Source organism: Haemaphysalis longicornis, unplaced genomic scaffold, assembly GCF_048455015.1.
Source record: "Haemaphysalis longicornis isolate Haplotype H1 unplaced genomic scaffold, Haemaphysalis longicornis Haplotype H1 scaffold_7, whole genome shotgun sequence".
Lineage (NCBI taxonomy): Eukaryota > Metazoa > Arthropoda > Arachnida > Ixodida > Ixodidae > Haemaphysalis > Haemaphysalis longicornis.
Window position 1 is genome coordinate 87,656,805 of NW_027526422.1, and position 27,135 is coordinate 87,683,939.

A 27,135-nucleotide genomic window follows, 5' to 3' on the forward strand; every position below is an offset into this window, starting at 1 on the left:
TCGAACGCACGTTTTCAGATACTACTAACGAAGGGAAGATCAGGAAATCAGATATACTATCAAACATAAATGTGGATGAAAATTTGTGTACTTTCATTTACTCTACGTTCTCGCTACGTTTGACTGGTCACAGCCGACAGTTGAGGAGGATTCAAACCCTTCGCCATGTACTGTTCCGAACTTCTTAAGTATTACTGGCTTTTTTTGTCATGCCACTCTGCCCGACCTCCACGCCTTCAGCTTATTTCTGCCGATGTTGACCCGTCTCGCATTCGCCCGGGCAGGCCACTCAACTGGGGCTTCTGGTCAATCAAGGCAGAAGGCCCATAAACTCGTACAAATAAACTCGTGCGACCGCTCCGTTACCCCAGCCACACCAGACCGAGACCCACGGTCGAGATGGACAGAACCTGTAAACTATACGCCGAGCTCTAAAAGCCCGCAAGACACACCGACATTAACCAAGATTCCTAGTTCGTTATCATCATCCCATGAGACGCTAAAGGCACGTCACTTGCGCATATGCTTCCACAGACTCAGATTGATTCTACTGTAGCCTGCACCGTCCTCAACGACAGCAAACGCAGTGAGGCCTACTTCGAGCCCCGCAGCGGAAATTGACCCCCTCTGCGCTAAAGTGAGAGCTATCCACATGACCCCTACCCTCCTTTGTTGGGACATCACCACCCTCCCGCACACACAACTCATGCGGTATCAGCATCTGCCGGAATATCTGGGGTGTCTGTATGCCCTACACTCATCCGGCCCTGGTGGCCATAGAGAACTCGCCATTAAATGCTCCACTACAACAACTACTACATCAATCTCCAACATTTAAGTGCTCATCAATTAGGCACCTGAACACCAAAATAACCCCTGCAACGAGAAGGCTGATGACATGGCTTCTGCGTGCATTCACTCCTCCCAGTGCCTTCATGAGTGTTCCACCTTGCAAACAGCTCAGACAAACATCGTCGAACGCCGTTGCCGACTACAAGACCCCACGCCACTCATAGACCTCCACCTCAAGTACCCCGTGTCATCCCACTCTGCCCAAGCCCTTTTGCATCAAGCACGAATCGTATACACACCACCTGCGAAAACCGCGTCAGGTACGTGGACTCACCGCTAGGGTTAGAGACGATCTGAGGGCCCACATCCATTCCCCTTCCCCTCCGCCTGTCATTCGTGTGGAGTCGATCGATCCACTATTCTTCATTGTACATGGGACTCCACCAGACTTACCACTGAACGCCGAATGAGTTCTGTATTTTACGTTTCCACCTTACAAATGCGGGCCACATTTAATGAGGCCTCAACACCTCCCTGGGCTGACCATGATGAAATTTGTCCTGTGCTGGCGCGGCCCCGTGAAGATGAACCAACATAGGTTCCGCGTGCATAATGTACGAACCTCGTGAGTCTCATCTCCTGCCATGAGAACTCTCGCTCTCCCTGTAGATACTTTTTTTCCCTTACTTGGGCACACCATCACACCTGTGCTAAATAAATTAATTCTTCCATTTTTTCATTCGCACATTTTACTAGGCTCGGGCGGTATTGTTGTGTTTTTCAGAAAGTTAATATATTCTGTATGAACATTTTATTTTTTTTGCTAAATATTTCATGGTGAATTGCAATTAAAAAAAAGATTTTGTACTTCACATGCCACTAGGTCTCTTCATGTTTAGCTGGAATGTGTCGCCAAAGTGCTGCCACATGCTGCGTGTGAAAATGAACCGGTATTGATGAGGATTCAAATTATGTTCCAGATTCTGTTGCCTTGTTATTAGAAGTTGATGCTTCAGTATAGCTCTAATCTGTGCTAGTTGGTTCATTTTCTGCAGGAAAGTAGCTCGACCCTTGACGCAAAAAGGAAGACAAGAAAAAGCAGGACACGCTGCGATGCTGCAGAGACGGGAATTTTTGGCAAGCAATTCATGGCCGCATCGACGACGCTGTAGTGAGCGACTTTTATGCCTCTTGACGTTTCCTCTTACATCCCTTTTGTATGGAAAGAAATGGGACTGTTCCCGGCCTGCGCGTAAATGCGGCACACAGCTAACTGACCAGTACCGACCGGGTAAATCGCCGTATACCACCTGAAGTGTTATTACTGGGTCCTGTGAAAGGGGTAACACTGTGTTCTGATGTTCCAGTGCTGTCGCACGGGTATTGCAACCAACTTGAAACTAAATGGAAATGCTCCGAGAGTGTTCTAAACAAGAAATTGCCAACAAAAAAATTAAGAAGATGGAGTGTTGCCTGGCTTCGCAGAAACGCTATTGCCTTTTGACTTCGGTTCCGGCGGTGCAGGTAATGCATGAGAAATTTTTGTTCCCTACGAAAGTGCAGAATCATTCACCGATTTAGGAACGTACTATTTGCCGAAGTTGGCAGTTGCATCCTTCAGGGGATTTACAATACTGCGGTTATATAATTATATGTATATGAATTCAGCCAATGACCGACTAGGCATACTTTGCGTTACAATCACTACGCTGGGTAGTTTTTTTTTTTTGCTTTGACTCACATGCGTGCAGATCATTTTTTACGGAATTTTTTTCCCGTCAAACTGAAAATGGAAGACTAAAAAAAAACACTGAGGGTTTATGACCCTTACCGCTCGGCGCCTTAAACTGAAACGTTTGCAAGACCTATCACTTTGTTTCATACTGAAAACTATTTATAGCATCTGGGACTGTATTTTTTTTTCTCAGCTGTATTTTTCCAGAAGTGATTGTTGTGCACGAACGACCCACCAGTTCGCGTCCTCCACTGACCATAAAATCGCCACAAGTACTTATAAAACATGACGACCACCGCAAAAGAAGGAGAACCCTCGCTACGTGGAACACAGCCATATTCCTACGTGCCCTTGTAAGCGTGCCAACCGGATGCAAGTGTTCAGTCAGCGCCCTTGCGTTACAACAGGCTTGGGGCGTACCTGTGCCTCTATTTCTGCGCCTCGTTTATTTTTTTTCGCATCCGAACTAATAGCTCACCCGAATCGACGGCTACACCGCGACCTTTCAAGCAACACTCCAGCCTTGCCACGTGCCGCGGTAAACGTCGTTTGCCGTCATTTAACCTGCTGGGGCACTTTGGACGACGACCTGGATTTCAGAGAACAAAACATATTTCGAAAATCGCTGCTCACATAACACGCTCAGCCAGGACGCACACTGCGAAGCCTGTCAGTAAATGCGTGTGTCGTATCTTTCATGATCGGGGCTCACTGCTTTGTTTGACAATTGGCACGTTTTCCGTCAAAACTTTGCAGAACAGAAAAAAAAGAACGTTCGAACGTTGATTGGTCTATGCGCTGTGTCGGTCGATAACTAATACCGATGAATGCCAGGCATGAAAGGATCAGTGCATACTGGCTATTGACAACAGAGCTGCAGTGTGTCAAGCCTTTTTGTGCGTCTGCTGTAGTTCGTGCGTCACGCATGGGTAGGAGCGGGCTCCCAGACCTGCCGGCGGCCTTATCAGTGGGCCTGAGAACCGCCTCACCAGCGCTTCCAAGACCCACCGATAGATGGCGCGGTGGTCCGGAAGAGGATGGTTTCTCGTCCTCGCGCTAGGGGAGTGACAGGAGAGCCAGCGTCCCGCAGTGAACAGTAGAATTTGCGCGGCGACGGTGCTGCCGGTCTCGGGCGAGCGCTCGTTTACGTTGGATTTGACAGACCAGAACCACAGCTCCGCTGTTTTAGGAAATTTCACACTGGATAGAACTGGGATATTTTTATGAAACTCGGATGAAATACTAAATTGATAAATTTTAAATTTCTGCGCAAGTAGTTAACAATTATGGTTGATCTAGAGACCACCTCAAAATATGTGTTATTAAACCTTGAAAAAGAATTGTATGATTGCCAACGCGTGCAACGGAAAACCTGTCCGACCATTTTTCAATTGCAGATATGTAGGGAATCCAAAGCCAGCCTGGATAATAAAGTTTTCAGGAATATTTTTTCAGAGGTTGAGGAGCGGAGAAAAATATAAAAATATTGCGCCGCGGAACAAGCGGAATTTACCAGCTGCTAATATATGCAACCACCTACAACGCAGCAGGGCGATGCTTTGGACGAAAGTTTTCTGATTTTGTCGAAAACTTGAATCATGCTGTCCACGATCCGATTGCTTTATTTGGCCGGCTCTTCTCTTACCATGACACAGAAACATTGCTCTTTAAAAAGTTAATTTACCCTCATTAAGTTCTCAGCTAACTCAATTATAACATTGGGAAAGGCAGACCGTTGCCCCCCGCTTTCCTTATGACGACCATTAACATTTCGCTGGAAAAATGGATATTCCATTTCTAATTTTATTTCTTGGCGCGAATTCCTAAAGTTCACTTTCGAACTAGTCATGTAGAACTGATGGCGCCCTAAGCAACAACGCTGACCTTCAACGGTTTGCCCGCACGCGGGGATCATTCGTCTCTGTTTCCTGTACCGGATGACATCAGCTGCAAATAAAACATGCAGCCCGTAGCACTGTAATGGAGGCCTATAGACACACCATTGCCCTTACGCGCCGCCGGCTGCCAGCAACGAACAGACGTTTTTTGCATGGCGATGTATTATATACGAGTATACTATTACGTGGGTTTGCACATCATTATTTATAACTTGCTTCGTATATGCCGCTTTGAAAATGACAGGTAGTTAGTAATTCGAAAGCATTGCCAGTGCTAAATGTATCCGCAAACCATACTTCAGCCATCCTGCCGTCGCCTACGTAGACGCCTGCCAGCGGCAGCTGCAGTGGCGATAAACTCGCACGAAGGCGCAACATCCATTCCTGCACGACATTCCGAAGCAGGGTGGCAAGCCGCCCCTGCTCTCGCCAGGATATTGATATAAGCTACAATCACTGTGTCAGCCCGTTATCCTTAAGTGCGCAGTAAGACGGGTTTCAAACCAAGCAGCTAAAATCGTCCGTGCGTTCACTGCGACGAACTTCGACGCATTCGCATTGTTTGGCCACCGACCCACTCGTCCCTCAATTTAAAGGAGCCGACTCACGAGGCGCCCAAATATAGAGCAACAGGACTGACCTTGGGAAAGATCTCGAGCCACTTAACATAGGAGGGGCGGGACAGGCTGGTCATCTACAAAGATATTACACAACATTACACAACTGCTCCTTCTGCTTTATCTAACGGTGAACTAATTTTTATATCGGTAGAAATCTGGCGCATAGCGGTTGCTTCAACGTAACCTTTTCCCACACCACACACTGCTCCACCGCACCTTTCAGGAACATGTAAACGTTGCGAAATTTCCTCTCCACTTACGCACATGGTGTGAGCTTGCCCATAAGCCTTCTACTTTCACCACGAACATCGTATTGCTCAGTGCTATCACTAGCACTGATCGATAGAAAGAAATTTTCCTCATGAACCAAGCACCACTACAAGTCATCAAGCTGACCGAGGCCGCCGCCAGATCCCTTGGTGTCTTGGCTGCCCTCTGACTGGATGAGAACTCTAATGAATGTACAACTGGCACCTCAACAATCGGGCCAATATTATTTTAGGATGACTAAGGCTTGAGTTAGGGATAGTTGGTTATACATATCGGGGGAAAAACTGCGCAGGGAAGAGGTGGAAAGCAGGGAAAAAGACAGTACAGGCGCTGCACTCATTAAACGATTCTGCCAAAAAAGTATATTGGCATGGGTCAAACGTTCATATACATTGAAACTGTTAAAATTGATAAAATTCATATTCTTTAGGGTAGGGCGCAAACACCATCTGAATGGGCCCACTATAGACAGGTACTAATGTGGATGATCGTCTCGCACCGGAGACTCTAGCGACGGAACACCTGCATCGCTAGCAACGACATTTAGCGCTGATAACAACTACTCCCTCACTGAGCTCCTAAAGATACGGTACTTCGTTCGTTGATTTAAAAACTGCATTTTACAATGTCCGCGTCAGTCGGGAGATTTCAGCGAGTTTGCCCCATACCGTTGCCGCATATAGATACGCCCCCAAAAACCTAAGGCACTGCACTTCTATTTTTAAAATACTGGTTTACTGAATAGTGCAAACCCGTCCTTGAAGAAAGTTTTCAGCAGCCGGTCTATCTGGTGCCGTAGATGTTTCTGCGACATCTGAGACTGCGCACGGGAGAGCCTCGGGAAATGAAGAATTCCTCGTAGATTTGTGTGCTCCGCAACGTGCACAAAAGTTAGGTTCGCTGAAAATTACACTTCCTGGAACCGCGCGAAAGTAGCGTTGTCTATGCAAAGTATGCTGGATATCCTTCTTCCCGAATTGCGCTCAGAAACAGAAAACGTGGTGGAAGGAAGACTTCGAATAAAGCACGGAAGGAAGCATATGCCTTGTCGTAATACAGTTGTTTACTCTTGGATCCTGGTCTTACCGTCACGCCCGTATGTAAAAAAAGGTTGCTGCTTGAATCAAAGAATCAGTATAAACAAAGGAATGCTTATAGGAGTGATTTGCCAAGCCCATTAGCCTTCGTAATCCGGAGGACGCACGTCCTGTCCTGTTCTTCCGGACGAGACTATTACCTTCTCATATCGAGTGTGAGGACGCGAGAGATAATGGAGGCATTTGTGTTGCAGCGCAATGAATACGAATCTCGTTCATCCGTCAATAGCGTGGTTCCGAGGAGCAGTCGGCTTTTATGTTATTACTTGACGCTTCGCTTAAGCTGTCACGCGTTTCGAAATTTCGAATAGCGGTGCTGACGGCAATGAGTATGCTTATTAGATATTTTTGTGTAGGAAACGTGTTCGTTCAAACTAAGGCTTGTTTTGAGTGGTGGTTTGTGGTGTGTTCAGTATCCATTAACTTCACTCACACCGCGCCTAGCAATCCTGAGGCAAAGCACTACGCACTGTCACTATAAAGAAAGGAGTGTCCATTTGTGAAAATCGGCGGCAAAGACTGATGTGGCTGACATACGCGCATAAAAGCACCCACTTCATACAAAATCTGGCAACATAACGCGGCGCTCCGGCCCTCTCCAGGGCGTCGTGAAAGCTCGCTCCTGTTGACCGGCGCATTTTTTACGGGCCAAAACGCGCATGCGAGGACAAACAGGTCATAACCTGTTTTTAATGAAAGTTTGTGTTATTAATAACAATAATAGTACTTGTTACACAACTAATAGCAGAATACAAACTGGCATAGCAGTGCAAAAAATAATAAAAAAGATACTGGTTACACCACTAATACACAGATTAAGCAGGAATAATAACTTTTAAACAGCGAGCAAAACTTTCTCGGCAGAAAATGTTTCACCAATTAGTAAGCAAGCATTTAAACATGGACAGCTCCAAGTATATATCAAAAACAGAAACCAGATCAACACGACACACAAATTCAATGACACTTCGAGAACACCAATGCCACACCGATTGTTTTGAGTTATCCTTTCCAACAACTTGCCTTCCTCCGTAACATGCAGTCCTACGTAGGAAACTTTTTCGTCTTTGCTGGAAACTCACCTGCGCACTTCGGGGTGGAGCATGCAAGGAAACATGTAAGTAAGCTCCATTGAAATGCAGTTTATGAAACAGGCAGATGCTGGCCAGTTTTCGTCGAAGATTCACGGGGTCTAATATCGATGGGGCAGTGATAATTTTATATTAGTAATACTTGCGGAGAAATTGTACTGGAAAGTTATAGAGCGAGCCCCGCCGCGCGATTCTGGGTGGCTTCAAGGGCGTCGATTAAGCAAGATTGGCGTGGATTCCAGATTAAAGCAGCATGACGTTTCTTTCGTAAGCTTTCAGATGCTAGAGTCAATAAGCGCAATCGCTTTAAGTACACTTTAATCGCTTTAAGTTTAAGTTTAAACAGTACACGGAACACATTTCAAAACCATACCGTCAAGATATTTATGTATTTATTTGTTTATTTATTTTTTCATACTCCCAATCTCATGCGGGATTATTACAGGAAGGGCAAAATATTACAACCTTTAACATAATACAAACATACAGCATTTACACGTACTTTTATTTTTTTGTTGTTCTTAGTATCTCAGACGCTTTTTGCAGCTGCATGATTGTTGTGATGTAATAATACTGAGCTGTTACACATATACGTGCACAAACAGATACTGTCTCCTTCAAATTTTGTAAATGTTGTACGTGTAAATGCTGTATGTTTGTATTATGTTAAAGGTTGTAATATTTTGCCCGTCCTGTAATAATCCCTCAAAAGATTGGGAGTAAGAAAAATAAATAAATAAACAAATAAATACATAAATATCATGACGGTATGGTTTTGAAATGTGTTCCGTGTACTGTTTAAACTTAAACTTAAAGCGATTAAAGTGTACTTAAAGCGATTGCGCTTATTGACTCTAGCATCTGAAAGCCGATACCAATCCTTGATCGGTAATGTAAGAAAAGATTCGTTGAAAGAGTTTTGTACAACCTCTAAAAATTTGATCACCGAAGGAATTGAAAAGACGGCGCGAAGTTCGAATCGTTGGAATAAGCAAGGAGACATGTAAGTAAGCTCCATTGAAATGCAGTTTATGAAACAGGCAGATGCTGGCCAGTTTTCGTCGAAGATTTACGGGGTCTAATATCGATGGGGCAGTGATAATTTTATATTAGTAATACTTGCGGAGAAATTGTACTGGAAAGTTATAGAGCGAGCCCCGCCGCGTGATTCTGGGTGGCTTCAAGGGCGTCGATTAAGCAAGATTGGCGTGGACTCCAAACTAAAGCAGCATGACGTTTCTTTCGTAAGCCAGAATTACGAACAGAGGCCAGGGACCAGAAAAGGGACCTTCTGATAAAACGTAATGTTTTGGAAGCAGCTGCGGTAAGCTGTCTGATATAATCAGTACATGTGAGCCTGCTATTGATCAGGACACCCAGGTGTCCTCCACTTGCGTTCACCCCAGTCAAACGACCTCAACTTTTTATTGGTCGTGTCGGTTCATCCAGAGTTATGCCCGGGGAAATTTCCTCGTGAAAAGTTCTTTCCATTCCGGCTATAGACATAAGGACGAGGAAATAAACCGCGTGGTCACATTAGAGGCGAGGGGCAGGATATTATATTCACTGTCGGTGGCTGTATACGTTTGTGGAAATGTACCCCAGATATTACGATGTCATGAACATTGCAACCGCACTCTAAGCAAGCAGCTGGGCACGTTAACGGAAACGCTGAGGGCAGAAAACACGCAGCTGGCTGCAAATCGGCACGTGGCGGTACACGCCTATGCTTTGTTTCTATTCGTTAGGAGGTAAGTGTCGGTGTAAAGACGAAATTCTACCATCAGTTACTTGTAGTTCACGCAGCAAAACAGCGTGTCACATCTTTTATTTTTCTTTCCATTCACCAGTCCTCGAGGGCCTAACCGCAAAGCCTGTACCGTTTCAAGTATCACTTAAAGTTTTTTTTTTTTTTCAGAAATAGCCAGGTGTTTGAGTACCTTGCTATGTGGCGGCTGGATATACCACTGTTTGTGTTGGATCGAAGAAATAAACGGTATTGTCAACGAAAGTACATCTGCATATATATAATTGACAAAACTCAAACTAGCCATCCAGAAAACCGGCGTCGTGTGTTTGGACGGAAGGGAACGTATCTGGAAGTCTTCGTTTTGTTAAAACGAAGGGTCTAAGGGAAAACTGGAGTGAACATAGTCAAGTTCTGTCAGCACTTGGCTGACTTGGAGCTGATAAATGGTTAGAATCGCATCCGTATTTTAAAACTGCCGCTATAAAATGACCACTCTTAACGTGCCGCAGCGTTTTTTACTGGACAAAACTCCTAGTTTCCCACCATTTTTCGTCTCAACGCGATAACCGGAAATTCAACATCGCAAGCTGTACATTTCTATCCATGTAACATTGAACAAGGAACCTTTTGCGGCACAATTATGCATGTCATCATTTCAATATTACAATTAAACGTTGTTACGCTGAATTTCAGGCAAAAATGAGCCATATTCGGAATTTTCAGCTTCATAGCTTCGTGTTCTCTTTTGTTTGATCTCTCGCAATCAATATATATATATATATATATATATATATATATATATGTAGGGAGTAGTAGAACTTTGAAGATGGTAGAGAACACAAGAGAAGAAAAACTTCGAACAAGGTAAAAGCCCGATTGTGGCCTATGTTTCAGCAAAGAGAACTTGCTTTCCTCAAGGTCGACTCGCCGCCCTCCCCCTAAAAAATATAAAAAGAGGAAAGAACAACGATAGCAGCGCCCTCCACTCAAGAACGTATCAACAAGAAGCGGATCGGCAGGAAGCTTTCTTTGCGGCGTCAATGCGTATACATCCCATTTCGCGATAAAAACAAACTCCAGTAGTGCACTAAAACCGGGGCATCTGTAGGGCATCAACGATTAGGAAAGCAGAATCTCGCGAGCACGGCTATACATTGATAAGCCACTTTCGTCTACTCACCACTTCTACCCGAGCTCGTGCAACCATAGTGACCTTTGAAAGCGATTGTGCGGCAACTGAGGTGAGTAACGATTAGAGCAAAGACCCGCGCTACGCCCACCAAGCACGATCTGGCTGGCGTGAATGTGCTTCATCAGCGTACACGTGCTTTCACCCCACTGCGTGTTCCGCGGCGGTATGCACTACGTGCAGCGTGCGCTCATTTAGGGTCAGGGTTGTACGGGAGCTGACTTGATACTTTTTCCCACCAACAAAGAGCGATAAGAGAGGCCGCATACTCCAGGCTCATCAGCTTACTTTCGGCCTGCAATCGCCTTCAGACGCTATACTACAGCCACAGTGCGCCGACGTTTCTCCAAACTGGACAACTTGCGTAACACAGCCGTTAGAACCCCCAAGTGACGGCCCAAAAAATTCAGGTTTCGCGTAGTTCGTCACCCTTGCTTTCGCTCCCCTGTTAGCTGACCTCGTAATCTTCCCACTTCATACATTCCTGTGAAAATCATTGTACCAAGCCCAATCTGCCTTCCTCAGCGGAATGTTTTTTCGATGCCTAAGGGCTTACACGTTTATCAGATATTCAAGACAGTTGTCACCTACACTAAAAGAGAACGTGCTAAAATTTTTTAAGGTGACGTTGATGACACCGTTGACTATCATGCCCCTAGAGGCATAATATCATGGCCAAATCTCCATCACAAATCCCCGTCATATGAGTTATTTTTAAGGTTGAGCACACAATGTGTGTCTTCATGTCCTGTATGGGAAAATGATGCAGATTTAGGGGTAAATAGGCTTGCCCGTAATATGGTTTCCGGCTTCTCCGGAGGCCCCTGAGGCGCGGTACGATTATAATAGGGGGGGGGGGGGGGGGGGCGTGTATGCATAGGAACATCTGGAGCTTCTTTTGTTGGAAAGGAGTGGTTATTTCAAGAATATTTGGATAATTTGTATGCATGTGACCACCGTGAAATGTATGTTGATGCTGAACTAAATGACGTACAAACAAAACTTCCGATCATTACTAAATTACGCATTGAAATTCTCCTGCACCGTATTTTTTTCCGGTAGCGACACGATGGCACTGTCCCAAACATTTGCGCACCAAATGAGGTCGGAGAAACATTTTCTTCGGCACAAGTACCAGCAACGAATCCCGGGACGTAGCTACGGTGGCCAACGGACGCCTTTCATCTATCGATGGTACACGGGAAGGAAGGCGCGTTGAAGGTTTATTGATCTCACATTAACTTTTTTTTCCACGGAAAACAATATTTTTACTTGGGGAACCCGGTCAGCTTTTTTCAGTAGAATTGTTGGATGTTTTTAGCGTTCCGCGTAAAGTTTACGACCTGCGGCGTGATGGCGTGACGAATAAGGAGAACGTAAAAGTCAATGTAGTGACAATCGCTCGCAATATTGCCACTAACGACGATACGTTAAACTTTTAAAGCCAAAGCTTTCTTAGTAGAACCAATGGCCTTCTGTCGAAAACTGAACGCAAACAACCAAGCCATAGACGGTTGGTCGACCGAAAAGCTCTGGTAAAATCTTTGGACGCAGGTGCGTGCTTCTAACCGCTCTTGCATTGTGTCAGAACGGTAACTTGAAAATCACTAAAAAGGAATGTTTTTATTCACGCCTCAAACACAAAGAATGCACAAAATTGTATACTTTTATCCCATAATTGCCACGTGCCTGTATACATTTAGATCGCTCGTAGTGCGTTTGCTTGGGGCGCGAAAAATTGTCGCATGCGTTCATCCTTCGTTTGCAGTTTCGGTGTTTGAAGGTTGTACGATCGATCGGTTGCACTTTCACTGAAGGCTGGACGCACTCTAAGCAAAGGTTTGACATCCTTTTCATCCAGTTTTGGTGTGAGACAGCTTTCGCGCTTCTCTCAACTTTCTTTAGCAAGGCTCTGTTAAGTTCTTCCGCATAACCGCAGATTTGCAAGCATAGAAAAGTACGAAATCCAGGTTGCCCGTTCCAGCTTTTCTCTTTCGCTCGGGCCCTTGTGTGGCCTCGGGCTCCTGCAGATAATCGAATCAAATATAATTCTCTGGCATAAATCCTAGTTGTACTTTATCTGCGGTTGATCTTTCCGTTGACCTTTGAGGCCGCGCACGTCTGCACCTTACCAGCCCCGTTAACATCGCCTTCCCAAGCTCGTTTCGCTCGCTGGCAATCGCCACAAGCCTTTGCGGACCCGGTCGGTACCTTCACCTCTAAAGGCTGTTTGTATTGGCCGTGGGGTAACGGCATACGCATTCCTTCGAAGCAGCTGTTTCCCTTTCCCGGCACGAGTTGTGTTGCCCTTCCTCAGCGCCCTCCTCGAACCCTTCTCCCTCCCGCACTGCTGTTTCCCTTTCCCCGAGAGCGAACCCCGGCACGTGCTTTATTTTTATGCGCGATTTCTTTGTAGTACATCTTGCGTTCCGTGAAACATCGAGATGTAAGGCTGTCGGTTTTATAACATTTAGCATCGCTAGCACTTTAGGCAATGATGGTTGTTTATCGGTAACCCGAGCATGTTCGAAATGAGATAACAAAAGTTCAACGTAAAAATAAACCATCAGCTTTACGATATAAAGTAGAGACCAAAATGACAAAAGCAGACGAGAGAAAATGGGAGGTTCCGTAACGCTCCAACCAATATAAAATATCGCATAAAAGCAGAATATATTTCTTTTCATATCCTGATTTCTAGTACCCCGCATAGGGCATGGGCTACTCTAGCAAACACTATCTTACACAAGTGTCTTCTTTCGGCCTCTACACCTCGTGGATTGGCCAACAAAACTTTTCAATTGCATGGCACACAGAAAGGTGGAAAATTAGTTATCAATTTCGTGCTGCTCGGCAGGTGTGCCTCTACCAGATATTACAAGCTTTAATATAGAATTCAGTCACGATGTTGTAATGTTTCGAAACTACAATTTGCGCGGACATAATAGAAAAAGTGAGCATAGAAATTCCACAAATTCCACTAAAATTTCACAACGGGCAGTGGTGAATTCAACACAGGCTGTGATGGTAGAAAATCAACGTCTTTCTGTGTGTGTGTGTGGTGGTGGTGGTGGGGGGGATGGAAATAAAGTGACTTTCGGTGTAAGGGGTACCGTGTATGACTCCACTCCTCACTAACCTGAGGATACGAACGGCGAGCGTCATCCCACTTCTGACTCTTGTTTGAAGTGACGAGAGCGGGAACATATTCTGCTTGCCACAAAAGAGGAGGCAGCTTCATCCATCCGCTCCGTGAAGTAAAATGTCGGTGAAGAGCCAGTTGGTGGTACCACTTCTAGGTCCCTGGCCAGTGGCACAGCAAACGCACTTCCGTGCTTAATTAGATGCTGTGGAGCTGGACGACGCTGTGTGGACGCGTGATAGTTTGCTGAGGCTGCAGATCACGAGAGCTGCATAGGCGTACGCGATCGGGCAAGATGGAGCCACTTTTCAAATATCGCTCGCCGTGGAAAGCACGTGCCGCCCGCCGGAAGACTTAGCTTTATCGTATTACGTCAGCTTTCCGTAGGGCGGCAACTTCCGCAGCTCAAGAAACGGCCTTGAAGAGATATGCGGGCTCCACACGAGGAAAGCCCCACAGTTAACAATTACGGCGTTATGCGCTGGAAAAAGGGCGGCAAAAAAGGCTCGTCTGCACTTGCGATGCTGCGATGCTCCTAACTGCCAGGCGGAGCAGTAAAAGTCCTTTTTTGGGCTTATGCTTGCAGGCCTGAAACTTCTGTTGCACTTCATCATCACGTTTATTTGCAGCTTTACATTAAATGCAAAACTGCGAAAAGGAAGGCAAAATCTGTTGAAACTCCTGACGGAGGCCACCTTGAAGATCGTGGCCCGCTGCTCTTCCGCATAAAAAAGAGAATTTTTGAATTGACATAACTGCATTGGAGCTGCTTTTCAAGCGTGTGCGACCTGTCAAAAGATCACAAAACTATAAGTGTGGCGCACATGTTACTCTTAACAGAACACGATTTGTTCACTTGGTTGGTAACCCCAACCTTCACTCACACAGATCCACAACAGCCACTCACACAGATTCAAAGCACAGCATCATCACTGTGCTTTGAATAATAGCCGCTGAGCTACGACGGCTAAATTCTGGCCTCATGGGCTTGTCTCCTAGCGCCATGAGGTAGACTAGTCATACCAGCTTGGTAAAGGTTCGCCAACACCAGGCGTTATGTGAATAGCCGTGCTCTCGAAGAAAATGTCGTATTGACATTTTTCTTCGTAGGTTTATGTCGAACGAATAGAGTTTTCCACTATATTAGGGAGAAACCCTCTTTCATAGGTTGAGTGTTTCTAGCACGGAAGATTGCACAAGCGTTTGTCCATACTGCTGCCCCTATACGAAACACCATCTCGCTTTCAAAGGAGATCACCATCGAGAAGGATAGCCACGCCCACGCAGCAACAGTCGTGCCTAAATTAAAAGCTTTGTTGCGGTCCGTCGTTTAGGTCATTGCGTGTTATGTCAAGTTCGTCAACTTTTTTTGTCAGCAGAAGCCCGACGATAAAAAGTGCTTTCACAGTAAAAATGCTGATATAGCCTTGTCCTACCGTTGCCACACTATGCTCGCGCTAAAGGTTGGTTCGCAGCGATTGTTGCTATAATCAATGGTATTGTAGATATAGGCATTACGCAAGTTTGCGCGGTAACCGCGACGTTTGTGCTGCGTCTTATGATAGCCGCATAAACTAATGCGAAACTACTGCAGAAATATTTGTTTTTAAAAACAGTTCTTGGGCGGGATAAATAAAAGAAAGAAGGAGGTAAAATGAAGTTGGGAACTTTAACCTGCCTAGAGCCTAGTTTGCTATCCTGCACACGGAGCACGGAAAAGGGGCAAAGAAGAAAGCGGAAAACGGAGAAAATTGGAGCACATCGTAGACAGCCATGCCAGCGCTAGGACAGTAGACGTTCACAGTCCCATGATTGCCACTGCAGTCTTAGACGTCGTGGAAAGACTGGACGCTGACTAACAACCGTCATTTAAACACGCCATCGGTTGGATGCAAATCGGTTGTGGTGCACGACATTCTGCTGTGTTGCGCAAAATTGTGTAGGGGCCAAACAAGCCTTTTGAATGAGCGACTAAGGGAACAAGCATGTACTATCTTGATACGAACAACGGTGCGCGTGGTTTTTATTACGTGACCCGAATTCCAAGCGAGAGGCTGCGCCTGCGCAGTAACAATGAATTACCAGAGGGCTTTCCGAATCTTATGCCTGCTGTGCATACACGGCCCGTCACCAGGGAGCGCACCATGTAGTGAAAACTACGCCCACCGTTGTTCGTATATCGTATTATCACTATATACTGCATTCAAGAATTCGGCAGGCAGTCATACCGCCATATACTTTGTGAAGTGAAAGTGTACACCAAGCTTTAAGGACAGACGTTTCCTAAGAAAGAACAAGGAACAGCCGCAAGACAATCCAAGCCAACCTAATCCACACTCGAAAAACGTCACCCACAAGCTTGGCGTCTAAAGGACTTGCCAGAAAACGAGCAACAATTTATTGATCTTTGCAATTTTTGTGAGTGTCCCCTCTATGTAAATATGAGTGCGCTTTTCTTTCAGATTTGATTGATTTGATTGATTGTGGGGTTTAACGCGCCGACGCAACGCAGGCGATGAGGCGCGCCGTAGTGGAGGGCTCCGGATTAATTTTGACCACCTGGGGATCTTTATCGTGCGCCGAAATCTCGTACACACGGGCGTTTTTGCTTTCGCCTCCATCAGAAAAGCGACCGCCGCGGCCGGGAATCGAACCCGCGACCTTGTGCTCAGCAGCGCAACGCCTTAGCCACTGAGCCACCGCGACGGGTTTTCTTTCAGATTTAGTTTTGTGTTTTTGCAGGGTGCATATTTCGCCTCGGGTAAATAGATTCGTTGTTAGCTAGAGCCGTTACACGCTTTCTTTGTCCAGTGCACCAACTGTCTTTAAGCCTCAAGTATGCACCAGAAAGCCCGCACTAACATGATTTTTATGCATATTCATGAAGCTGCAAATGCCAAACGACACTCATACAAGGGAAAGAAGGGGTTTGTAGACATTTTTTTAACAAAGGCGTTTAATAAACGGCTGTAGCGCCGGCTCGATAATTTGAAACCTTTTTGGTAATGGTACTGACAGCACTCTTGTCGTTGCCTTTCACCAATATGCAGAGGTGCCACTGCGAATTACCCTATTTATTTTTGAGCCAGAAAAAATCACTTAGCCGATATACTAGCGGAATTATTGCTTGCTTAGTGGTGCGTACATGGGCTTGTTAATCCACCTTTATGCTTACTATTCGTCGGGTTTCCTTGAAAACAGGAAGTGGGGAACTATTAACAATACCAGCGCAATATATTAAGCTAGATAGATTTGCGTTACGTTTTCAGCAGCCTGTTTCGTCACATTTTTTAACATTTTCTAGCCGAATTTCACAAATCTGTTTTCAAGTGGCTCAGTATTTGACGGCGCGAGCTGTAGGTAGGAAAAATATATGGGGCGGTGCGTAGTCGTCCTAACGTCTCGCTGTTTCAAGATGTGTCTTTTCTGCGCGCTATTCCCCTGATGGACCCCAAGATGAATTCCAACTTGCTCTCGCGCGTTCGTTCATCCGTGTATGACTTCGGCAGTCACACAACACCGTCGAGCACACAGGATACATTCGCCCGTGCTTGTTATTGCTTACTCCTTTCCCCGTGCATGTCGGATCGGAGCCTCATAGCTTGGAATAACTGTGAAGAAAAACGCTTGATAACCGAAACGAGTGGTAGGGTCATAGCTGGGCAGACTAAATTTCCGCAATCACGAGGACCTTTGTCGGCTTCAGCGTGCTGAAGACGTAATGTAGATTTCCTTCGTATTCACAGAAAGTAGCCTCTACAAGGGAAAGAACCCTATGCTAGGATACGTTGTAATTTAAAAAGAAGGTGTGTATCCGCGCTTTACAGTCTGTAAAATAGCTCACACAGAATTCTAGTGGCTGTAATGCGATGGCAAGAATCGTATTAGAACAAAACATTCTCGTAGTGTGGAGTACTTGGTTTCCTAAACAACAGATGTTAGGACACTTTTATTCAGAAAGAAATCCGAGAGGCCGAGTGGGTCACGTTTAAAGGAGACACCACTGGATTGGAGACTCCTGTGACTCTGGTCGACGAAGAAGTTGGAAGTCATTATTAACACCAGTAACGCAGTTCGTGCTGGTACACTTTAAAAAAGTCCAATGAAGTGGACGTGCATCTTAGTGTCACGCTGTGAAAGATGGAGTGAGACCATTAATGATATTGTGATTAAAAGGTTCAGCGGCTCCCTTGACGTCTTCGCCCATTTATTTGTGCGCGGTATCCCATCAGCAGCTTTGGGGGTTAAGTCTCCCCATATAAGCATCTGGACAGATCGATAATTCTAGACAAGTGAAATACCCCAATATAAATTCGTATGTTTCCGTGATCCTGCAATGGTTTGGGAATAAGGAGATATATTAAACGTAATTATTTCCTGGGAAGGCCACCAGCAGACATCTACTCAATAGCCTGCGGATAGCATACCAGGAAACGTTCGGAAACATGATTTCCGTCCCCGCCGACTACGGAAAGGCATCTGCTTTGCACACTTCCCCAGGAACGCGCACCGACTATACGATGAGAAGCACTGACAGGTACGAGCCCAGGCGGCTGAAACAAAACTTCGAGAAGATCCGCGATTTTTTGTACTGACGCGGTCACTTACAAACAGCGTGGAGCTATGGGTTTGGTCGTCACCGATCACACGAGTAAAGTTCTCTCCAACTACTCCCTCAGAACCAAACACCCGGAGAAAGGCAAATAACTGGGCATGGCGATAGCCCTAGCAACGACCCAAGCGCGGGAAATTTTCAGCAACTCCAAACGCGCGATCCTCAATTTTGCACTTGGAAATATTTCTAGCGTGGCGGTCAGGGTCCTTTCCCGGTGCGATACGAACCAAACGCAAGAACCACATTGATATGGTCGCCCGCACACGCGGCACTAGGTATTGATGAACGGGCAAACGAGGCTGCTCGAGATCTAACCCACCAGGAGCCAGAAGGCGACGGCCAAGGTGGCTAAAATGTCACACACCGAATTCTCCAACTTACTTATAGAGATTCTCATCGTCCCAAACAAGCCCTACATAATCACCAGAAACTTCGACGTCGTCGACGGGCTTGTCAACGGAGCGGTGGGAATTCTCAAGCTTTGCGAGCGAGGAGTGGTGGACTTGACGTGGCGGCACCCGGTTTCGATCCCACGACTCCTGGCCGCGACGGGAGGTACGTGGCGCAATTCCCACTGCGCTACAAACCGAAACGCGAGCATGGCTACGAACGCGCCTTATGTCCTTCATTCGTTCAGATGGTGCGTGCCGTCAAGAAGACCTATAACAATGTTTCACGGTTTCACCGATAAGCATTTTAGCTTCGCCCCTCTCATCGTCATTCACTTCGTGGAGATGTGGGAGTTTTTGTTAGACTACTTTATTCTAACGGTACTGACATCGTTGATTAGAGCCATTCGCAGACATTTGAGCTTCCACAAAAACCGAAAAATAAGGAAAATTGTCCTTTTCTTTTTCGAACGTTCTATTGTTCGTGTTGGGAATACGAAACGCATGGATATCATCATATAAAGTGATCTACACGCCGCTGTCGGCAATGGCATTGTTGACAGACGCAATGCCAGGAGATTCCGAGTGTGCAGTGTGGAGTTGTACAGCGCATTGTTAGGATTGCCGTGTGTACTCATTTATGCAAGTTGCCTTAACAGTAACAGCGACCGAAGTCGACTCACCTTTTTTGTTTTAGTAAATGTAGTAGGAGCAGCAACGAAATTGATTTGTCATGACGTCTGGTAAAACAGTGGAGAGACAGGGTCTTGGGGTTTGACCCTGATCTCGACAAACTGGCACAACTAGGGCAGGTAACAGGGGCACGCGTGGAATATGAACGGGTCGAGGTTTATCAGCGCAGGTGGAGGTGCCAGCAAGGACGTGGAAGTGAGTAAGTATACACTTTTCGAAGTGCTTTTAGTAGCTTTCAATAGAACAGGGGAACATACGGTAGAAAAATATAGCAGAACACTTGGCAAGTTTCGCGAGAGTGCTCACAATACTGCGCACACAAATGTCTGGCAGACGGAAGACTGGACAACGCAGCTGATTTGGAGTCGAGTGTTTCATGTGAAAATGAGCGAATGTTTTTCCTTAAAAACGATTAACAACAAGGCTTTTCTTTCTCTCGCTCTCCCCACGCAGCAGTGCAAGGGACCCGCATGTGGAGCTTGCCCTATTTTCTGATTTGAGCTGGCCCGGGTGAAGGTTGGGTGCAGTAGGAGGAGGGATGAAGAGGGTATGCAACGGCCCATCGTTTGTTCTAACGTCAAGCTTTGAGGTCTGACGCAGTCAAACGATCACCGCAGCACGACGCAAATTAGTATGAAGTTGCTTGGCATGTAATAAGATTCAAGAACTGGTATTTTATCTGGCCTTAAGTGTATAAATACATATTACACTAACGGCAGACCTTGAAGTTTGACGTCACAAACGGCACTATTGAAGCCACGGATATCAGTTCATGAAGTAATACTTCACAGCGAGACCTTATGCCTGAGCTCCGGCACCCCGGCACTCACCCGACAGCTGCTGCTACTAGTCAAGCAGATGGATGCATAGCCACAGAGGTAGGCACACCCGCAGTTAGGGGCTGGGCAACTTTGTATAAACAGGTATGCCTATGCGTATCGCTGCGTTTGCGTTCGCTGCAGCGCGCGTTGCTGCAGGCTTTACTGAGTCATGCATGAGCAATGAAGCAATTATTTAACAATTAATTAATTACTCACAGCACAAGCACTACGAGGGTTGACCACAAGCAGTCTGTGCCCGTCCTATAAATCCTCAGCACGGGCTCTCCGATGCCAAGCAAAGTGTTGCAAACACGCAAAGTATTACATGCCCGCAATGATTTTTATGTTATAAATGAGAATTTATGCTGCTTTCGTACAAAAAGCTGTGGTGCAAGAAAAATGGCTGTCATCGTTTCGTTGCGGTGCTGCACCCAGGCAAAGGAGGCTTGCCAAACCACGAATTCACCAAGATTTTAGTTAACAAACCGGAATAAAAAAAAATAAATGTTAAACGATTAATCTGGCACAGCAGAGAAACATAAACATAGCTTCCTTTCAAATAATAAAGTTAAGACTAAAGTATTTCTTAACTCAGGACTAGAAAAATTGGTTGCTAGAAGTTGGGAGCATGAAAATTGAAACTTTCTTTTGCATAAATCGGAAATTTAACCCCAACGTCAGAGTGTGTACACGCAATTAAAGAAAAAGAATGTCTTCGAGGTCTCAAACGGAAAACGCAATGAGGTAAGTATGCGGGGAAATAAAAACCAAGCAAAACTAGCACAGAGAATTGATTCCCAAAAAAATGTTTAATTTTTTTTTTAAAGTGCCCATGTAGCCATAAAATGAAAGAGCCAACAACTTATCCTAAAGGATGCACAGCGACTTGCGATTCTTTTAGGAGACCAGTCCAGTGCGATGAATAACCTAAAGATGTACGTTGACAACCAAGACAATGACGGTAGTTGTCTCGTTTTTGTTCCGATGTGGAAGCTGTGAATATTTCGATTTTCACTTAAGTCTCGGCGCACATGGGAATAGAAAGTTGCTTGATGTACAAACCTCTTCATTTTGTACCGATTTGTTGCACTCGCTCTGTATAATATTTTATTCGAAACTCGTTAACAAGTGACACACCGCAGGTACTTTGCAACGACCATCCCTCCCTTTAAAAATGTCGACTGACGCCCAAGTACAAGGCTCAGCATAACCATCTCAACGCGGCAAAGCGAATCCGGCGTACGGCGCAAAAAGAAACTCTAACACGCGCTTAAAATTCAAGGAAAGTGACAAGGTGTCTATTTGGTATCCTTGGATAACGTCTACATTTCGCTATGCTAAAATTTAATACTATTGCTTGAGTAGAACAGGATAAATGTAGACGTTAGCAAAACGTCTGGAAAGACGACTGTGATAGGTTTTAAAATTACCCAAACGAGGAGAGTGGCATCTAATACTGAAATTGCATTTGTCATGCAGTCCTTGTGCTTCGCCCTTCATTAGTTTCGGCCGCGCATTCAAAAGATGTTCCAGAGCAGCCCCTCATCACCCTTTCAACCATTCAGAAGAGAAAATCTATAATATAGTTTCAACGTGCGGTCAAATTTGAATATTCCTGTAATATTGCAATGATGTTTTATACACGAACGCCGCTATCAAGAAGAAAGCCTGTGCTAGATCGCCTTTACTGGCCTATGGTATATTTTTTTATGGTTGTTTTGCGTATTCTAGGAGGCATTTCTGTATAGCTTACATAAGATCACGTCCACAATGTACCCCCAGGAGCCAACTTTTACGGACCACGAAAGCAGCTATTTGGGGTTATTTCTCTGCCGCATGGTAGCCCGTGGTATTATTTGCTGTATCTTTGCGATAATTTAGTAATTATTCCACATCCTGTATGCATACTACAGTTTGGGGGCTGCTACCCGGAGATGAAATAACCTAAATTTGCTATTTTAGTGCTCCGTGAACTTTTGCTCACGGCTCTACGTTCAGTAACTAAGTGGACGTGAAAACGACGCTATGAACTCCTAATCACAAATTTTAACGTTTCCCCCGACACGGCAAAAACAGTGAAATGGTATAGGTACACACATGAAAACCAACGGCAGCAGGTTTTATTTGTCACTTCTACATGTCACTAGTTCATATAAATAAAAAAATATCGGCAATATTTGCGGGTACCTCCCGCATTTCTCGGCTCGAACTTTATCTGCTGATACTCCAAAGGCGCCCTAGGGACGTAAAAAGGAATTCCACCTCTCCGATCTTATTTATACCTCGCGATTTCGTATCACCATCCACCCGACCCCTTTTATTGTTTGAAGGCAGATAAGACATAGTCAGTGATAGTAAAAGGCTTGAAACTATGACTGCCATAATTTTGCAAAGCAAATCATTACAGCTGAATCACACAAAACTTTCTACCAGCCTACTGTCGCGAAGGCGCTGATAAGTAGTTTATATGAGAATTTTAACCAGATTACATTTTGGGCTCTTGAAATGAGCAGTGCAGCCAATTTTACGTCCATTACTTCGACATAGATGTTGCCGACTGTGCCTGAAATGGTATCTGGGAACTCGGCAATCGCAGCATCAGCCCTAGCGTAACAGCAGATTTTTAAGCCCTACCCATTTCAACTGCGTGTTCCACTGCCTAACCTTGTCCTATTTGCGCTGCAAGTTAGGTTCAATTTTATTTCATACTCCATCTGGAAGGTTCTGTACTGGGTTTCAGTAATGCAAGGACAAACAAATAAAATAACAAAAATGATACTCACAGATTCGCCATGCTGTTGGCTTGCTTCAGCACCTAATGGCCCTTGTTGCTGTAAACAACCCATGTAGGAGGAGGAGTCGATGTTCCAGGCGTTTTCACGCGCCTGACTCTTTAAATGCTAACTGTCGTGGCAAAACACTGCGTGATGTAGCAATCTATCCCTAAAACGTGTATCCCAAGGTACCGCGATATGACCTGTCAAAGCTGCGATAGATGTTGGGTTCTTTTGTCAGCTAATGCGCGAAGATCCCTCGACATTTCTCATCGTACGTTCTACTCGCATCTTTGACTCTATCCTGCACTGGCTTCGACCTTCTGCTCGTACGAGCAGCTAGTTGGAAGTGCTCATATCGGGATTCTGCGACATGAGGCAGCGGTCCCACTGGTGCGACACAAACTCGTCGAAAGTTATTTATCTGTATTTTTCTTTTGCAGTCTCCTACCATTTGTCTCTCCTACGTTTTGGCGGAAGCGACATGAGGATTTGCAATTTTTATTTATTATTTTTCGTTTCCGACCTTCCCGCGCAGTAGAGGTACAGCGTTTCGAAAAGCTGGAGCCACGAAAGCTGCCTTGTCGCATAGCCTGCATTAAAACAAAACACGCTTAGGCATGCGCGATTCTTTGTGTACGAAGTTCCAGCACCTGTATACCAAAACCTGATACGGCTTTTTAGGAGAGCAGGGAGGGAAACAAAGACGGCCGCGTGGAGACCTTACATGAGAACTGCTGGATTTTTTTTTCAGAGTTTCAAGCCCTAACAGCCAAACGTGTGTCCTTGGTGTGTGGGTTTGCGTGACTGCTGATGCTAGAAGCAATTATTGGGGTACGCCTATTTTATCAGATAGGTTAAACGCGAACGAGAAACACAAGTCAGTGTCGTACTGAAATCTAGTAAGACGAGAAGGGGGAATAAAACATAAAAGTTATAGACGAACAAGCATGTGATGCTTGTATTATGAGATGCTAAAATGTTGCGGAAAATGAAGTCTGCACACGCAAAGAGTAATCTCAATTTGAAGTAAGCAGAAAGAGAATCGCATCTGTTAGTCGGTGTTCAGAGGATTGGGTACATGGGCAATAAGTTATTTCTCTTCGTTCCCATCGTTTTCCACGTTTGAAAAAACAAAAAAATGTAAAAGAAAGTTGGCTACATCGGTAGCCTACATTGTGTGGATGCTCTCTTCGTTTCCATAATTGGTAACGTTGAAGAAAATGAACGAAGCTCACATGAACGCATAAGATTTTAAGGTAGCGGAGCTGTACTCAAACTTCCCGACCATCAAGAGTGTTCAATTCCACGGTTGCAGCCGATTTGCTTTTTCTTCGCTGCCGCAACGACCTTTACTCCATCATCGTTGCTATAAGTACGAGCTTCTTTATTTATTTCGGAAGCGATAATCATTGGACCTACACTTGGAGGGGCGTATGCTAAGACGTGTCTTTTTCGTTCCGAGCAAGTATTGCCCCGATAACGGCCAGCACCATAGTTTTTTTGCCTGTCTTGGGCAATCTCCCTAAGTGGGTATGATTGGCTTGACAAAAGTTCGCCGAGGGCGCTAGGCGCTCGTCGCCAGGCACGCACGCACGAGCGCTAGGCATTTTCTTGGTTTTGTTAACTGCTGGGCGGCCGTCGCAAGATTGGCCAATCTCCCTACGTTGGTATGCTTGATATGACACACCTGCACCGGGGACGCTGGGCGGTCATTGCGAGGCAGGCACACACGAGCGCTAGGCGTTTTCTTTGCTTTTTAACTGCTGGGTGGTCGCCGCAATCTTTGCCAATCTCCCTAAGAATATATGCTTGGCTTGACAAACATACACCGAGGACGCTTGGCAGTGTCACCAGGCATGCCCACAAGAGCGCTAGGCATTTTCTTGGTTTTGTTAACTGCCGGGAAGCCACCGCAATCTTGGCCAATTCCTTTAAGTGGGTATTATTGGCTTCACAAACATTCGCCAGGGACGCTGGGCGGTCGTCGACACACGAACGCTAGTTATTTTCTTGTATTTTTTTAACTGCCGCCCGGTGCCACAATCTTGGCCAATGTCCCTAAGTGGGTATGCTTGGCTTGCCGAACGTGAGCAGGGGACGCTGGGCGGTCATCGCGCGGCACACACACAGGACCGCTAGGCATTTTCTTTGTTTCGTGACTGCTTGGCGGTCGCCGCGAAGCCCGCACTCACGTGTGCGCGCTCGGCAATTTCTTGGTATTTAACTGCGAACATGAAAAATGCCATTCGCTAAACAGCTTCGTTATTAAAAACCAAACTGCAAAGAAAAGTTGGCTGTAACGGTAGCCTACATTGTGTCGATGCAAACATACCGCCCGGAGGTGTTTATGGAATTAGAAATGGGACAAGAGTGAGAAGGGGAATGACAATTCCGTATATGTTCCCGCCCAACTACATCTTACGTTGAAAATCGCCGGATCATCTGCACTAACCTGCAACCTCAGGAGAGGCGAAGCATGCAGCGTATCAGTGTATTCAAAGTTTGTAAGTCTCTCCCGTTCCACGTAGCGCGCGCTGATTGGGCGCCGGAGAAGCGCCGGTAAGAGAAGAAATCACGTGCTTGCTGCGGCGGTGGCTCCCTCTCTTGCATTGAACCGGATTTAAGCAATATGCATGGGGTCAACGGAAGCGCAGGGCAATGCCCGTACCTACCTCTGTCAGGTGGGCGGGAGGAGGCAGTTGACACGACAGATTTTGCTTTAGGGGCTCGTCCTCGGTGATAAACGGGCCTCGGACCTAGGTAAGTCACTCATGAATGCTTAAGCGGACAGAGAGCGTTCCACAAATCTTTAAATCTTGTCAGTTTAGTTTGAAGCGGTTTTATTTATTATACACCTTCAGCACGCGTTACGTTGTAGCGTGAGGCATTGGAAAACGAGTGTCCGGGTGTTTTAGTATCATGACCACATGTGACGTCGACAGCCCCAGCCCCTATGGGGCTTCAATCCTAAATTTGGGAATCCTGGATGTGCATTCGTGGAGCCTGCCAAAGCATTTGGCTGAAAAACTCTGACTAAGGTAGGGACTGGTAATAACCCAATAACTGTATCTGGCAACTTTAGTACCGCCCATTTGAAAAAAAAAATGGGCAAGACATCACCCAGTAGATCAGTAGAACACATGCTGCCTTGCGGCATCACACGGTAAGAATGGTTCTTGTTTTGATTTCACATGCTCAGCCAAAACCTGTATACCGGAGAACATGAGATCCTACCGTACGTACCACCAGCGCGTATTATACAACAGCCAGAGGCCAAAGACAGACAATATTACAGAAACCGTCCCCACACGTGGGGGCCATCAGCTTGATTACCGGCCCAGTGAAAACTGATTTATGCCCCTCCTCCCACAAGGCAGCGCCAAATAGAAGCGCTTGGGCGTGGCTAGATGAACATCCTTCTGGCTCCCTTTGGGCACTTTGTGGTGTCCTTTCTCACAGTCGGAGAACCGAAAGGTTATGGCAGAGAGAAATACCTAGCTTTAGCTATATATTTATAATCTAACTAGACATCTAAGTCAACTGTTGAAGGCTGAAGGGTGTGATCAATCTGTTTAAAAGAGGTGCCGTTCAGCCTTTAGGGTCCCTTTAATGCTTCAAGTCAGACAGGGACGGGGATGCGAAATGAATCAGAAGAGGTGTGAGGGGCTTACTCCAGACCTGTGCCGAGGTATTTCACCGTAGTTGACTCACTAGCCTGTATAAATATATTTTCGAGAATTTGCGGTAATGAACATGAACTTGCGTCGTCTTAAATATTTTTACGAATCCGGTTAATTAAACCGCACAGCAGTGCTAAGGTTCTGTTTACTTGTTGTCGTAGACGCAGTCGTGTTTCATTAACTGTGTGGACTTAACATGGGTCGAGAGTTTGACCACGGCGCTCGCTGACAGAGCTAGTAGCATTTCGATCCCAAACGCTGTACTGCAGTATAGCTGGGTTACTTTTCTTCCCAAGACAAGAGCTTATTTCATAGCTGTACTTCCTTTTTTTAATTTAATGGGGTCATCCGCCCTTGTTTGTTTGTAAACGGGGCTTAGAAACATTACTGAGGATAATTAGTAAGGCGCATTAAACTGACGTGTTGTCGGTTGTCTTTAAGCAAACAGTATTCCCTTCGGAGCCCAAACGTTCCACAACGAAGGTTCACTTGCGCAGTTCCGCTGTTCATGAGAAGCCTGGTATGCGTGCAGGCACAGACCCTTGCTGCGGAGGGTGTGCGTCATACAGCAGCTGC

General features: G+C 45.7%; 1 protein-coding gene across 4 annotated transcripts in view; it reads right to left on the reverse strand.

The window, feature by feature from the left end:
* LOC144146045 (monocarboxylate transporter 12-like) overlaps positions 1-23,268 on the reverse strand; it is a 34,317-nt gene extending 11,049 nt beyond the window's left edge. The window contains exons 1-2 of one of the 4 annotated variants that reach the window (XM_077677968.1): positions 22,886-23,268; positions 5,066-5,119 (exon numbers count right to left, since the gene is read on the reverse strand). In XM_077677968.1, coding sequence (XP_077534094.1) covers positions 5,066-5,119; positions 22,886-22,948 — 117 coding nt within the window. In that variant the 5' untranslated portion in view covers positions 22,949-23,268. Of the gene's footprint in view, positions 1-5,065; positions 5,120-10,433; positions 10,543-13,581; positions 13,870-22,885 lie in introns of those variants that run through there. The other 3 variants (XM_077677970.1, XM_077677969.1, XM_077677971.1) reach the window with 3 other exon arrangements.
* Between the last annotated feature and the right edge of the window lie 3,867 nt (positions 23,269-27,135).